Here is a 16572-nt window from a genome sequence, read left to right as displayed (position 1 = left end):
GGACACTGCGTGCTTTGTTGTTGATCTTGTTTTTTCCACTATAGTTGGACATGAAAATCATAAAGTTTGCATCTTTGACTGCCAAGAAGAAAAAAAGTGTTTTGAAATTTTTTTGTGGGGGGTATCTTACCATAGTGTTAGGGTTCCTCTTTGGTATCAGGTAAAACTTTTTCAACCTTGGATCCAAGAACAGGGGAAGTGATTGCTCATGTTGCTGAGAGTCACTCTGAAGATGTTGATAGAGCAGTTGCAGCCGCAAGAAAGGCATTTGATCAAGGGACATGGCCTAAGATGACAGCCTATGTAATTTATACCATTGGACCTTTATTTTATTCTTTTTATTATTATATAATCTTTGTATGATTATCCGGTTAAAATCCCTTTATGTTTACTTTGATTTTGTATAAGAAAGGCAAAGGATATTGTTGTGAGCTGCCGATCTGCTTGAGAAGCACAATGATGAGCTTGCAGCACTTGAGACCTGGGATAATGGGAAGCCATATGAACAATCTGCTCAGATTGAAATCCCAATGCTTGTTGATGTTTTGTTACTAAAATAAGTTTCTTTTGTAGTCAACTAGATGCCAAGAATATACTTCAGACCATGTCCCCTGTAGTCTCATGAAATTCTAAAACAAATTTTATGTGTGATTCTTTACTGTTTTATCTAATTATCTAAACAGCCATGAATGAAGAAAGGTATTCTTTAACTCAATGAAAAACATCATGGCTTTTTTTACCATCAATTATTAACTGATTTATCCACTTAATTATTTATTTGTTTTACTTGCTGGATGCCTGTATTATCTATTCCCCATTGCACTCTCACCCCATGTGTTAACCAACGTTTGAGGGAGCATTAATAGATCGAATTTTAAGTTTACATATTTTTTGAATTGCCAGGTTCAAGGGATGTTGATTCATTGAAGAACTTTGTTTTGGAAGAAGCTGATAAGGCAGCAACAAATGCACAAGCACAACAACTAGATAGTGATAGAGAACTATAACTACTTTTTGAGGTATATCTTTTGCTTCAGCTTTATATTCTCTGTCTGGACCCTCCAGTGTTATCCCTCGACACATGGAATGTTTTTTGACAAATTGACATTTGGTGAAGGCTGGCAAGAGAGAGAGACTAATGGGAGTAAGGGAGTGAGAAAGGGAAGAAGACGCGAAAAGAGAGGAAGGAGGAGGTCGCCGGCGTTGATGGTGGCTGACGGAGGTGCCGCTATACGGCGGTGATGGTGGCAGGGGCTGAGGAAGAAGAATGGAAGGGAAAAGGGACCAAGGAAGAAGAAAATGGCAGATGAGGGAGGAGACAAAACGGTGTCGTTTTCATCTCCAGGGACTTATACGTCCTGTTACGAAATGTTGCGTCTCCAGGGACTTATACGTCCTGTTACGAAATGCTCCATGCCACCTGGCCTCCATTACGTGCCACCTCAGCGCCACCTCTGCCAGTTCAGCCTTTTCCGTTCAGTTCAAACGGCTGAATTCAACGGAAGGACATAAATGTCCACATTTTTAAAGGGTCAGGGACTTTAATGTATTTTTCATTGGTTGAGGACGAAAATGTTCGCGAAAAAAAAAGGTCAAGGACGAAAATGTCCTTTACTCATAAATAAAAGAGTAAAGTGACAATTAGTTTCTTGAATATTTTGACTTAGGATTAATTAGTCCTAAAATAAAAAGTATTAATTTGGTTTTTTAAGATAATAAACAATGGACACATGATGTCCTTCTATCTAAAACTTAACGGTATGCTTATATATACTATTAATTGTCTATCTATGAAAGATAACATGTAAATAATAATTTTTGGAATAAAACTTCACTTGTTTTGATACGATTTATGATAAATAGAGAGAAGCTGATAAAATGTATTGAAAAACTCAAAAGATAATAAATATTTCATTGTCCAAAGCTACTCGTTTTTCTGCTCATGTGGCAATAATAAAATATACACCACTGTAAATATAGAAATGTATGGACAATTCAGTTTTGTTTAGGACTATTTATTGACAGAATATCTTAAAAGACTTAATTAATATTTTTTTTAAAGACTAATTAGTTCAAGGTCAACAACATCTTCAAAGATCTAATTGTGATTTTACTCTAAATAAAATAAGATAAATATTTTATTCAACAATATAAGTAATATCTAAAATATTTATCGATTTAAATTCTGAAACAGAATACAGTAAAATGTGGATACAAGATATATACATATAGTCTAAATTTTTAATTTTATTATTAAATTCTTAATGATACTATTTTAATCTTTAAATTTTGACTCTAAACTCCATAAAAAATTAAAAATTCTCAATCTCATTTTCGGTCTGAATCATCAAATCAGAATGTTGATCTCACAAGTCACTACCACGATAAAAATAGTGTAATTAAAAATTTAAAGATAAAATTAGTACAAAAATTTAATTTAAAAGACAATTTTAGAGATACATATATCATGATATAAAAAGAATTTTAATATACATTTGAGATTTAATAAAATGATTATATTTTTATTTTTTTGTTTATAATATATTAAATAAAACAAAATAATTTTTTAAAAAATTATAGAAAAGAAAAATTTGATAGAAAGAATTATTTATGTTGATATTTTGAAAATAATTGAGATTAATGTACTTTATAATTTTTATTTTATATCTAAAATAATGAATGACCCCCTAAATTACTTAACTCATATAATTTGTATTCATTGCATTTAAAATATATTTTAAAATTTAAACTGCTAAATATTTCATAAATTATATATATTGATAAATAATTTAGTTTATTTATATATAAAAAAGCTCTACAGGACATGGATAATTTTTCAATATATGTGAATATTTTGTGAAATTTAAAATATTGAATTAATTGGAGTTTTGCCAAAATACCGGGTGAATTTAGAAAAATGAAATTGCTGAGGAGCATTTGCAATTTTTTGAAAAAAAAATAAAAAGTTAAATTGTTAGGATAATTTTTTATTTTTTCAAAAAAATACAAAAATTATTGGATGAAATTTTTAATATTTTTATTTTAAAAAATAAAAAAACGCCAGAGACAATTACAGTATTTAAAACTTAAAATTTTTATAAAGAAAAAATCAATATAATATTTTTTTATTTTAAAAAATATATAAAATATATAAAATAAATCGATGGACACAATTTTTATTTTTAAAAAATTAAAAAAAAATTGTAAGTTAAGATAAAAGATATTATCCTAACTATTACAAGAAGTTCCACTAAAATTATTCACCTGACTATCTATCTCATTATATAAAAGAAGCTCTCAACTATTCCATATATGATTATTCGACCCACACATACTTAAAATCTTAATTTATTAATTGTTTTATTCCAGCGCCAGAGTGTCATTATATGTATCCCCAAATACCTCAAGCACCGAATTCTGCGCTGTTGAAACTCATTGGAGTCATAGAATTTTCGAGAAATTATAGGAAAATCAGGTTTTTACATTCTACTCTTATTAAAAAAAATTTTACCTTCAAAATTTTAGTTCTTCTTGTTAATATCTAATTTTCATGTGTTCTTTAATATTATCTCATTCTCAGGCTATTTTTACTAGAAAAATTGTCTTTAGAGATGTAAGTTATCGAACTGAACTGAAAATTATTACAAAATTGAATCGAAATTTATAATAATCGAATAAAAAAATAAAAAAACCAAATTTTTTTTCGAATTAAACCGATCGATTTGGTTCGATTTTCAGTTGACTTGAAAGAAACCAAACTCAACCGAATCGAGGGAGGTGCTCAGTAGTTACTTCTTTTTATATGTTTACCCTTTAACCTAGTAATAAAAGAGTCCATCAATCCAAATTCCTAACTTCCTTTCCCTTTCACGCGTAGTCACCCACTCACCCATAACTCACTTCCATCTTCCATTCTTCTTCCTCCGACCTCCATGGCTGAGAGAATGAGAGCCTGAGAGAGCCAGAGAGCATTGTCCACCATCAAGGAAGTCGTCGCAAGTCGTCCATTCATCTCCGTCGCAGGCGTAGCGAAGAGCTGGAGAGAGAGCGCCGTCGTCTAGGCCGCAGTGTCGTCTAGTTCGCGCCGTCATCCAGTCCATGCTGTCATCCAGTCCGCACCGTCGCAACAATCCCTAAGCCGAGCAGTCCAGTCCAGTTCGTCGCTGAGCAGTCCAATCCGAGCCCTCTCCTGCAAGCTACAAGTCAACATTCAACAATGTTTCCTTGAGAGGTTAGAATTTGATTTTCAAATTTTTGTGGTTGATTAAAGGCACATATATTGTTGAGTGTCGACAAACGCTCTCTGTACTTTGTACATTAAAAGTGTCTCTTACATTTTCAAAATAAATCAACTTTAAATAAATTAACCAATTTAATTTGTTATCAAGTTATCAATTTGTTATCCACTTATAAATTGTCATAGGTTATAAAATTCGGCAGCCTAAACAAGTATATTATCCTGCAGAACTTGCATCCTAAACAATTAATTACATTGAATAAAATTTTTGAATAAAATGACTATTCCTAATTGTTGTTGCTGGTCTCTTCTTAATTAGGAAGATGCGTTTGACTAAAACTATTGTCCCTAATTGTTGTTGCTGGTCTGTTCCCTAATTGTTGTTGCTGGTCTGTTCTTGATTACGAAGATGAGTCTGACTAAAATTATTTTTCCTAATTGTTGTTGCTGGTCTGTTCTTGATTAGAAAGATGAGTTTGACTAAAATTATTGTCCCTAATTGTTGTTGCTGGTCCTGGTTTGTTCTTGATTAGGTTGTCAGGTTGATGAGTTTGAATATAATTGTTCAATAAAATTGTTGTATTTTGTTGTTAATTGTTATGTTTATATGCAGTCAACAAGCAATGAACAACCCAATAGTGATTTAAATTCTGTTTATTAGCTTTAAAAATACTGAAAAAATCGACCGAACAAAACTGCTGTTGGTTTGATTCGGTTCGGTTGTGTCACAAACAGCAAACCGAACGGTTGATGTCATCAGAAAACCGAACAGATCGGTTGGTTGGTTTTACTGAAATCTGTACTCAGTGAGTGATGATAACAATGTATGGTGATGTAAAAAGTGGGTTACTATCTGTTCTTTAGAAAAGTATAGGATACCAACATATTATCTGCTAACTTATTGCCAACAATAATTAATTATTATATATTTTAAACACATATATAGAGACACATCCAGAAAATATATTTATAAAGACACATCTATTAAACACAACTATAAAAAAGATATTTTTATTAGACACATCCACAAAGACACTTCCATTAAACACAGTTATAAATAAGAGTTGGTAAAAGTTGGCAGAAATGCTGTTGGTAACGTAGCGGGATTGCTGTTCTTTTTATCTTGTTTACCAAACCCTGATCTCTCTGTTTTATCCAATAAAAAATTAACAATTTTTCTTAGTTTCTACTAAACAGCTTTAATTATTTGGTTAATTTGTTTGCTGACATGGTGTCTAAGTGGTTATAGGAGTTCATATTTGTTGCTCCTATTCTTCATATAAAACTATATTATGAGACATGGTTTTAGAATTGATCTTACCTCATGCTTTATATTTATGTTGCAAGATTGGAGTGTCTAGTTTATTTATAGTGTTAGGATAAGCTTTTGAAACTTTAAAAGAAAAAGAAAACGTATATCCAATACAAACCGTAAAATTTGAATAGAAAGAAAATATCTATTTGCTTCTAGTAAAACACAGAAAATAGATTATTCCCAGATTATATATATATATATATATATATATATATATATATATATATATAAGCCAACTCAAACTCAAGAAGTACTTGTATTTTTCTTTGAAATAATATCCATTATGAAGATACAGTAAATATGAGTGCCTTTTCTTTGTTTTCACATGGACCATGTGATTTTATGTGTGTGCCTTTATTTTATATGATTTTATATGGCTGCATATATATGTCTGTCTTTTCTTTGTTTTCACGTGACTTATATATGTGGGCCTTTTCTTTGTATTTCTTTGTGCATATATATGTGTGCCTTTAATTTGTTATGTTGTTTCATAATTTGTTATTTAATAATTAATATGTTTTACAATTTGTTGTTGTGGCATAAATGTTGGAAACAATATTTTTTCACAAGTTTGAATGCTAAATTTGTTGATGGGAACAATACTTTTGGTGCTGTTGACGAGTTAACATGCTAATTTTTTATTGTTATGTTTATATATATGCAGCCAACAAGCAATGAACAGTCCAATAAACCGACGCCTGAAGTTGGGGTAAAAATGTTGAGTCCGTGGTACGTTCTTCAACGGACAGTGACGTGCTTACCAAACCCCTGTCCCATCCTAGATTAAAGAAGAGGAAGGTTGATTCAACTAATGTGGGTGCAACTCCGGGAGCAACTCCTACAAATCCAGCTCCAAGCACCGTGGAAACTGATGAAGAGGATGGCAAGGATGATCCCAATGAAAGTAACAGAAAACCTTCTAGACCTAGATCTTGGATTTGAGAACACATTATTGAGTGAACTATTTTGGCTTGAAGTTAGTTAATAGTTCACAAAATTGATACTAAAGATTAAAGATTGTGTTACATCAAACCCCAAAAACAAGAGGGTGTCCATCATCTTTAATCTTTTCGTTCAGACTCTCTAATGCTATTCTTGCAGCATCTTGTCGGAGAAAGGATGCTGAACAAGATGCTGCAAGAATAGCATTAGAGAGTTTGAATGAAAAGACTAAAGATGATGGATGCCCTCTTGTTTTTTAGGTTTGACGTAACACAATCTTTAATCTTTAGTATCAATTTTGTGAACTATTAACTAACTTCAAGCCAACATAGTTCACTTAATAATGTTATGTTGTTACCTAACTTTCTTTTTTGCCATGTTTTCTCTTTGTATTTGTTAATACTACTTGATTCAACTTATCATGATTGCTAATCATATACAAATTTAGAGACCCTATTATATTTTATATTCTTTTCATGTTTTTCATCACTTTAGACATAGTTGAATGGTAGATTCAATTATGCTATTCTTTTTCTCCATTTTTGTGACATGATTGTGAGAGCTCAGTGTGCTTTGGGAGTAAAAAATAATCACTACAAATCGGAAAAAGCAAACCAAGCAATTAGGATTTCGGGTCAATATCACAGATCGACATTTATATTTCGAACGTAAAACAACAACAGCACAGGCATAAACAAAAGAAGGTTGGGTCAACATTATGAAACTCTTCTATAATGCAAACAGATATGTGATACCTCTGATATGTAGAAATGAAGCCATCTTCTATATGAAAATGGCATCATTTGGGAGCATCATAGAAACCCCACAAATAGGACCACAGCAATAGTAAAAACCTTTTCTTCATAGAGACCCCACAAATAGGACCACATCAATAGTAAAAGCTTTTTCTTTTTTAAACAGCCAAAATCATATTCTCAAAGATGCAAAGCCCTAAAATTAGAGTGGTAATCATAAGCAACATTTTACAACTATCATTTATTCACACATAAATAGGATCCAGAATACAGAAAAATAAGAAAAGATAAATAAAGAGCACCAACCTTGAAGAAGCGTGAAAAGGGAAGGGCATGTCAAACCGCAACAACGCATACAGTCCTCTCCCAGAGCGCAAGTAAGACCTTCGAGAACCTCAAGATAAAGAAATCTTGAAAGAGGGAACAGTTACACAAACGAAGAATGAAGGAAGAAGACGAAGAAGTGAACGAATGAACGTTTCGCAAATGAAAAAATAAGAAAGGGGAAAGAAGTGAAGTATTTATAACACACAAGGGGCAAAGAAGACATTTCGTACCCCTCACTAAAGATGTGCACGGATCCCAAGAAAACTACAACGTAATGCATACTGTATCATTAAGCGGTACAACGTTTAAACAATTTTGAAACACGTCGAGTACCCGATCACTTGAAGGCGGTGTGCCTGACGAAGAAAACTGAAGTTACAAATGCTCGAGCCCAACCTTATAAAAGCTCGGACTCAAGTAAGAGCACTATTCATACCTTGACCCAAAAACTTAAAGTCAGACCCAACGAAGGCAAAGGCTCACCAAATAAGGTAGCCTCATCCGCTTATCCGACCTCATTTAGGTCGGACACGACAAGAGCGGTCCAGCCTTACTTATCTGAATAAGTAACTACCTCCCTAAATATCTTATACTATCTCTACCTCATCTAGAAGGTAGATATCAACAAACTCACAAGATAAGAGGAGCGGTTATCCACCAACAAAGGTGAAACAACCCCATAAGGTAGTTATCTATTCTACTATAAATACACTGACACTCTTCAGGTATATTCAAGTCCTAATCCACTAAAAACATGCTTAAAGTCCTTGTTAACTTAAGCATCGGAGTTTCTTGCAGGTACCACCTCCCACCTCTTCACGAAGAACTTAGACGGTGGCACTTCAACATCAGTACAAGTTAGACACGGTCTCAGAAAGAGTCTGGACCTCACGTTCAGGTCCAAATCACCGTTTCAGGTAATCTTCGGATAAAATGGTAATATATAAATTGAGGCAACAATTTAAATTTTTCTATAACTAATTTAATCAAATACTAATATTAGAACTAAATTATTTAAAAAATATTTAAACTATTCTAGTCATTAGACACATATAGATTAAAGTAATTTTCGTAACGACGTCCAACTGAAACAATGTCATCAGCTCCAACATTTAGAATTTATGCAAATGCAAACAATCATCTTGTTAAATAAACTTCATCATCCGTTATCCATGTATTGCGACAAGGTATAGAATAGCCACACCAAAAAATTAAATTGACCTTTGTTCACATCAATGGCATTGCATTGACGCACTAGAAGGCCGATAGTTTTTTTTTTTTTTTTAAAAATCATAATATGTTATAAAATTATTTTATTGCGAAAAGGTTAAAAGAAGGAAATTTAAATACAGTTTCAATTTTTGGAATTGCATCTCCAAACTTGACACAATTATAACAAAACTGAACTTAAATTGAGGAAATTCAATTTCATTATATGCTCTACTTCGAAAATTTTCGAATAGACGTAGAAAGTATGGAATGGATGGAATTTGATCTTGGCCTATAAAGCTTCTCCAAAGCAATTTTTCGATAAACAAAAAGAATAAGTTTGAGTAAGAACAATTATCAACATAATATTAATAGAATGACTACATAAAAAATATCATAAAAAATTATAATTTGTACCTTAAAATGATCAACTTTAATGAAAAACGAAAAATACATTCTTATTCTATGAAGTAGTCAAGGAAGAATAACAAACAAAAAAATTTAATAAAATGCTTTGACTTTCAAACTTAGACTCATGAACTATAAAAGAAACAATATATATAATCTTTAGTAGCATGAAATTAATTATAAAAGTTAAGTATTGATATCGATATCAATTTGTCACTAATTAATACACATGTGCATTATAGAACATTTTAACAAAGTTATTTATGGTATGGCAATTAGAATTATAAATTTATGTTTAATTTTTTATTGTTAATAACTTTATATCAATATCAATTTACCATTGATTATGTTTGATTAAAAATTATATCATAATGATTGACAATTAGAATGATTGAAAATATTAATAATTGACAATTAGTCTAATTATGCATTAAATGAGAGGCACAAATGTTCCATCTCTAACCGCAAGAGTGAGCTTGAACCTGTACATACGTGTAAGATAAATAGGATTCTCATTTCTCTCCATTAGTCTTTGATGTTCTAGGTTCTGTATTGCCTAGCAGGGTCTATTCAAGCCTAATTAAACCATGAAACAGTCAGAGAATGTTGCTCGCTGTATTTCCTTTTCTTGGGTTAGTATCTTTATTTCTCGGATAACATTCTACCAGAGCTTGGCAAGATAAAATATGAGTGTCAAGGTTGGTTCATGGCAGAAGTTGACAAAACTCATTCCCATCCATGATTCATTGTCAGTGTTCCTTAAATGTGTCTATGCCAGCTTTGACAGCTTATAGTATGTATCTTGCTCCACATCAGGTTTTCTTAGGGATTAAAGGAGATGATGCCATTGCAATAAGGAACAAATAGATTGTGAATGATTGAAAGTTTTTCTACAGTGAACCTCATGTGTCAATAAATTTTCGGAGGGCAACATGTAATAAGTCAGAAAGACATGGTAATCTACATGAGACGATCAAAACTAATGTTATCACATCTTACATATGCATGGACCAATTATTAACACACTCAACATTATTAAGATATCCAATATTATTCATACAATTTATAGAATTGTCATAGCAAAATTCCCTTAGATGTTTCATCATTATCTCAAGGCTAGGTTGCTTTTGGTTTTGTGAAAATTTACACACCCATGACTCTACACATATCTCTTAATTTAAAAATTCTTCATTTTCAATGCAATCCAACTTATTGACCTGACCCAACTAGTCTGTTAAGGGTTAGATTGGGATGACCCAACCCAAGTATGAGATTAGATTGAAATGGAACCTGAAACACATCTATCGTTGGGTTGAACCAACCCCTGACACCTTTAATTGTCAAGCAGTAAATCAGTAACCAATAATAATATACAACAACAATACTTCCATTATGTTCTTTATATATGATATTAGAGATTTTATTTGAATGGCATCATTACTGACCACAAAAACTACAAATTTCCTTTAGTAAATTAAACAAATTATTTCACACAAAAGTACTATATTTGAAGTTTTTGAACAATCACATAATTAAAACCAGTTATCTAAATCTAGTACCCAACACGAGTACCCCAACTTTCTATATTCTTTTTTAGTAATATACCTGAGTGTAGTTTGAGACCAAGACAATGCAATGAGTTGTTCTCTGACGTAAATGAGCAAGTAACCTGTGACCTGTGATATTTGGATAATTGGATAATTGGATATTGATCAAGTGTCACTTCTAAACACAATGACCTGTGAACAGTTGTCTTTGTTTCTTTTAAGGACCTTGAATTTTATGTTCAAATATTATAATACTCAACAAGACACATGTTTCCTTTTACTTTTTAATTAAGAACATTGAGAGAGGAAAACTACAGTGCTAGTTATTTATAAATGTAGCATTTCAAAAACAAATAATACTGAAAATTCAGAGAAAGAAATAATCCATTCATATGATTGATTCTTTTGAGCACTTATATGTAAGTGAAAAGTGAAATAGATCAGTTAGTTTGCCATGCAGATAAAGAAAACTATAATACCTTTGGTGGCAAGTGATTAGATAATAATGCATTAGTCCTTCTTAATATGAACTGCAACGACATACCAGCCAGTTAATAATAAGGAGATAAAGAGTATATTTTTAATCAGAGCACGAAAGAAACCAGGGGCACTATAATATGTATCAGTTCTAACTTGGTAATAACTACTTATTCCAGCTATCAAGCTGAATTACATCTGCAGTGACCACAGATGGATAATACAGAACTCTTTAAAATCAGGGGGTGATAACCAGCTCACAAACATAGGCGAAGAAATAATTAATACCCGATTTACTTTGGCACTTAATTCTGCAGAGCGTTCAGCACCTAGCTTCTTCTCTTCTGTAGTGGCATTAGGTTCTCTTCCACTGATGATTGGAGCCTTTAAAATGCAAGTAGGACACGTTTAAAATCAGAAACGCAAGAGAAGGGTATAAAACTCATTTTCAGCAGCATACTCTAAAAGGAGCTTTCATAGATTGGTTTGTTCTATTAGTTTGGGTACACTATAGCCTAATATTTAACAAGTGAATGGCTCTGCTTTCCAAATTAGCAGAACATTCTGACTAAATAAGAGCTTGGGCTTTTGACTTGTATCCAAAAAATAAAATATAAAGTGATCAATGCACCTCATAGTAACGTCGAAAATTGGCAATATCACCCAGTATTCCAGGATTAGTAAAATTAACCATTGCAAAGAATTCCTCCAAGTCATTTTGCAAAATATGTCCATAAAAGTATAAACATAAATGGTTATTTAGGATTGTAGCCCGAAACACAAAGAGCTATACATGCATAGAATCTCACCTGCAAAGGAGTTCCTGACAATAGAATTCTACGTTTACATGGAAGAGCTGCCAATGCCTGACTCAGGAAGTACAGGAAGAGCTGCCAATGCCGTATGTTTATCTTGCATGATGGTTGATCTTAGGTCTTAAGGGGGGGTTGCCATTCTTAGTGTAACTTTGTTTGGGCCTTTTATGTTTTTAACCATGTTTAGCCTTAGTTGGGGAATAGTGTGGGGGTAGCTTCTGTATTCGCTCCGAGCACCCGACCTCTTAGACTGACTGGATGGTCCCCTCATGTAGGTATGGCTCGCACCGCCTCCCGGGCTTCCCCTTCTCCCGCGGCGTACGACCCCTACGCCTGGGTTGTTTCTGATGTAAGGGACTCTCCCAACCAAATGGGCGAGGAGGAGCTCACCGAGTTCCGTCAAAACGAGTACTTATGTGGAGGGACCGACGAGGAGGCCAATTACGACGTCTTCGTCCCGGCTCCTCATGAACGCTTGTACGAGCTCAACTTCCACGCTCCCCGAGTTGCCGATTGGATTTGGTTCTACAAATCCATGTTTACTCAAGTGGGGGTCCGTATACCATTTTTCGCTTTCCAAATGGCGCTTCTAGGTCGGGTTTCCGTGGCGCCGTCGCAGTTGCATCCGAACAGTTGGGCTTCAATCCGCTGTTTCGAGATGGTTTGTGAATATCTCGAGCTGCTGGTGTCTGTAGATGTTTTTCTTTTCTTTTTCAATCTTACGAACCCTTCGAAGGAAGGGAAACACAAGAAGGGGTTCATGTCCCTCCGGTCTGCCCAAGGTCGGAGGATTTTTGGTCTGTTTGAGGACTCCTATCACGGATTTAAGGATAAATATTTCAAGGTCCGCCCTGTCAAAGGTCGTCATCCCTTTTGGTTGTCGTTGGAGGGGGCACACCTCATCCCGACTTATTGGAGCTTCGGGGCAGGGTCCAATGCCTTTGTTAAAGTATCCTATAAGGGCATATCTGCGGTGGACAAGAAGATTGCCGATGTGTTGTTGGCAATCTTTGGGAGGAATCACGTGAATCCTCACCTCCTCATGGGTGACCGGGAGGCCGGTCGGAGCTATATTTGTCTTTTAGTTTCTTGCTTTTCCTAATAACTCATTGCGACTAACGGACTTCTTTTTCTTTTACAGTGGGAATGTCTGCCGAGATAACGGGTCTCCCTAACTTGTTCCAAACCTTCCTATGTGCGAGTGACGACGAGGCGGGCAATGAGAAGTCTGCTGCTCCCCCGGAGGACAAGGCCGCTTCCGAGCAAGGGGCTGCGACCGACGAGACCGGTACCTCGGCTCAAGGTGCCTTGGTTCAAGGTGACAAGGAGGTTCGCGTTTCCCCCTTCTGCGAGATGGTCGGCACTGGGGGTTCAACGTCCAACCCTGCTGCCGATGACGAGGTGGAGGAGGTACCTAGCCTCAAAAGGAAGAGGAAGATGTCTAGCAGTCCTGAGGGGGTTCTTACTGTGATGGAGAAGAATTTTGACGCCGGGAACTTTATAGATTCTCAGCTGATTCCTGGTACTGAAGAGCACTTTCATAAGTCATCCCTTGCCGGGCAAGCGACGTGGATGTATCGTACCCTCTTGCGCGGCGCAGTGATAGCTCGAAAAGCCGAGTTCGAGCTGTCTGGGATGGAATCTCTCCGCAGGAGATTGGAGTCTGCTGGAAAGGCTAATAATGAGCTTAAACGCGAAGTTGAGACTCTCCGGGAGCAGCTAACCCAATCTAATGAGAAGCTTGACGCCGCCAAGAAGAAAGCTACTGCTACCGAGAAGAAGGTCGCTACCGCTGAGAAGAAGTTGGAAGAGTCGGACGCTACGGTTTCACGTCTTGTTGAGCGCGAGATGACTTTAGAGAGTCAGGTTAGCGCGGCACAAGGGCGGGTGGCCGCGATGGAGAAGGAGAAGCAAGCTGTCGAAGCTGAACTGGCAGCGTTGAAAACAAAGTACAAAGACGTCGTCAAGCAGGGGAAGGGCGCGATCCTGGCAACCGAGGAGGCCCTTAAAGCTCAGGTCAAAGTTGTTGCTCCTGACTTTGATACGTCGGCAATCGGGGTCTTCAAGGTGATCAAAGACGGCAAGATTATTGACGTTCCCAAAAAATGATTCCTTTCGTCCTGTATGAAACTTTTGGTTGGCCGTTTTGGCTTTTGCGAACTGTTGTTTTACTGGGTTGTTTGCCCGTGTTATTATAATCAACACTTTTTTATTCGACTGGTTGTGTAGTCGTTTATATTCACCGTTATTGGTTTGCGATTGTCATTCGTCTTGCCGTATTGGTGGTATTCCGGCTAAGTTGGTTGAGCCGGGTCGTGGCTTTTTGTATAACCGTTTTGTATTGTGGTAATTGATGGGCTTCCGGGGTGATCAGTCCCGGGGCCGCGCGTTGTTGTTGAGTTGGGGGGTTTTCGCTTGCGTAGTGGAACAAAACAAAAGAGAGAAAAATTTGCACAAGTATATCTTATTCGGAAATTGCGTAAAAGGCCCTAACGAAAAGTACAATTCAGACGCATTAAATACTTAGCTCGGTTGGTCGGTATGTCACCTCATGTGCTAGGAGTAAAACCTTCTCAAGTTGTTCGCGTTCCACGTTCTTGGGACTTCTTTGCCATCGAGCCTTTCCAGCTTGAAAGCGCCTTTACCCATCACTTCTTTGACTCTATAGGGGCCTTCCTAGTTTGCGGCCAGTTTGCCTTCTCCTGGGGTCAGCAAGCCGATGTCGTTGCACCTTAGGACGAGATAGTTTGGTTCAAACTCTCTTTTGAGCACTTTGGCGTTGTAGCGTAGGGCCACTCTTTGTTTTAGCACTGTTTCTGTCAGATGGGTCATTTCTCTGGCTTCATCTATCAGGTCCTTCTCCACGGCTTCCCCTACTCCTTTCAGGAGTAGTCGCGGGCTCGGTTCCCCGACCTCTACGGGTATTATTGCATCTAACCCATATGTTAGTCGGAAGGGGGTCTCCTTGGTGGAGGTCTGTTCAGTTGTTCGGTAAGACCAGAGGACTGAGGCAAGCTCGTCTGCCCAAGCGCCTTTTTTATTATCCAGTCGCTTCTTAAGCCCTAACAGGATAATCTTGTTCGCGGACTCCACCTGTCCGTTCGTTTGGGGGTGTTCTACCAAGGAGAACTTCTGTCTTATACCCAGGCCGGTGAGAAACTCCGTGAACTTCTTGTCGGTAAATTGTGTGCCGTTGTCTGAGATAACGATCTCCGGGATCCCGAATCGCGTTATCACCTGTCTCCACATGAATTTCCTGCAATTGGATGAGGATATGCTAGCCAACGGCTCGGCCTCTATCCATTTGGTGTAGTAGTCAATGGCGACTATGAGGTACTTGACTTGTCCGGGGCCAACTGGAAAAGGTCCCAGGAGATCAATTCCCCATTATGCGAATGGTCGGGAGGCCGTTAACAGGCTTAGCTCTGAGGCCGGTGCCCTGTGAAAATTGGCGTTCTCTTGACACTTGGTGCATTTTCTGATGAATTCTTTAGAGTCTTCCATCATTGATGGCCAATAGTACCTAGCCCGGATTAACTTTCTTGCTAAGGCTTTGCCCCCTATGTGATGTCCGCAGCAGCCTTCATGGACTTCCCTGAGGACGTAGTCCGTCTGGTCGGGGTGTAAGCATTTCAGTAGGGGCTGGTTGAGCCCTTTCTTGAATAGCTGTCCTTGAATGACCGCGTATTTAGCCGCTTCTCTTCTCAGTTTCGCGACATCCTTTTCGTCGTCGGGGAGTTTGCCATTTTCTAAGAAGCTGGTGATGGGGTCTAGCCATGAAGAACCTAGCCTTGATAGATGCAGGGTGACCGCCGGCTCCCTCGCCATACCTTGGATGAGAGACCGGTTGCCTTCTCCCGGTTTAGTGCTGGCCAATTTTGATAGGAGATCTGCCCGTGTGTTCCTTTCTCTGGGCACGTGGTGGATCGTGACCTCCTCAAACTTTTGGCTTAAATCCTTGACTTTTTCCAAGTACTTTTGTAATAATGAGTCTCTGGCTTGATAGCTCCTATTTACTTGGGAGGTGACGACCTGCGAATCGCTGCATATTTCCAGCCTTGTTGCTCTGACTTCCGCTGCTAGGGTTAAGCCCCCTATGAGGGCTTCGTATTCTGCCTGGTTGTTCGAGACGGGAAATTCGAACCTGATCGACTGCTTGTATACAACTCCAGCTGGGCTTTCCAGGATGATCCCGGCGCCCCCAGAGGTCTGGTGGGAGGCTCCGTCCACGTGGAGCTTCCATCGTGCGCTCGTTTCTTCGGTTGGGTCTCCCGTTACTTCTACTAGAAAATCTGCCATTGCTTGCGCCTTGATTGCTTGCCGGGGCTCGTACCGTATTTCATATTGGGAAAGTTCGATGGATCAAGTCATCATCCTTCCCGCCAGGTCGGGTTTTTGGAGCACTTGTCGGATCCCTTGGTCCGTTCTTATGACGATTCGGTGACTTTGGAAGTATTGTTTTAACCTCCGTGAAGAGGTCAAGAGTGCTAGAGCTAGCTTTTCCAGTTTGTTGTACCTTAGTTCTGCCCCTTGTAGGGCT

The 16572-nt window shown here is 37.1% G+C and overlaps 1 protein-coding gene and 2 long non-coding RNA genes across 3 annotated transcripts; 1 reads left to right on the top strand and 2 right to left on the bottom strand.

Moving 5' to 3' along the window:
- Window positions 1-3690: 3690 nt before the first annotated feature.
- On the top strand, window positions 3691-6960 carry LOC112801181 (uncharacterized). Its single transcript, XR_003201779.2, has 2 exons — window positions 3691-4231; window positions 6217-6960. It is a non-coding gene; the product is annotated as an uncharacterized lncRNA (long non-coding RNA).
- Window positions 6961-10798: 3838 nt separating this feature from the next.
- Window positions 10799-11936, bottom strand: LOC140184681 (uncharacterized). The gene is made up of 3 exons (XR_011881990.1): window positions 11849-11936; window positions 11506-11601; window positions 10799-11270 (listed from the first exon to the last, which is right to left on the bottom strand). It is a non-coding gene; the product is annotated as an uncharacterized lncRNA (long non-coding RNA).
- Window positions 11937-14708: 2772 nt separating this feature from the next.
- Window positions 14709-16331, bottom strand: LOC140184881 (uncharacterized). Its single transcript, XM_072238076.1, has 2 exons — window positions 15590-16331; window positions 14709-15388 (listed from the first exon to the last, which is right to left on the bottom strand). Exons 1-2 carry the CDS (start codon window positions 16329-16331, stop codon window positions 14709-14711), a joined length of 1422 nt encoding a protein of 473 aa, XP_072094177.1.
- Window positions 16332-16572: the final 241 nt, after the last annotated feature.

The sequence above is a fragment of the Arachis hypogaea genome, chromosome 5, assembly GCF_003086295.3.
Source record: "Arachis hypogaea cultivar Tifrunner chromosome 5, arahy.Tifrunner.gnm2.J5K5, whole genome shotgun sequence".
In the NCBI taxonomy this organism is placed as follows: domain Eukaryota; kingdom Viridiplantae; phylum Streptophyta; class Magnoliopsida; order Fabales; family Fabaceae; genus Arachis; species Arachis hypogaea.
The sequence above is the reverse complement of the archived record's forward strand: the minus strand, read 5'-3'. Positions and strand labels throughout refer to the sequence as shown.

Bases quoted from the DNA above. Each gene is read 5' to 3' on its own strand.
- LOC140184881 (XM_072238076.1), bottom strand. From the start codon at position 16,331: ATGGCAGATTTTCTAGTAGAAGTAACGGGAGACCCAACCGAAGAAACG. The intron at 15,389-15,589 runs GCAAAGCCTTAG...GACCTTTTCCAG, and splicing joins CTGCGGACATCACATAGGGG to TTGGCCCCGGACAAGTCAAG.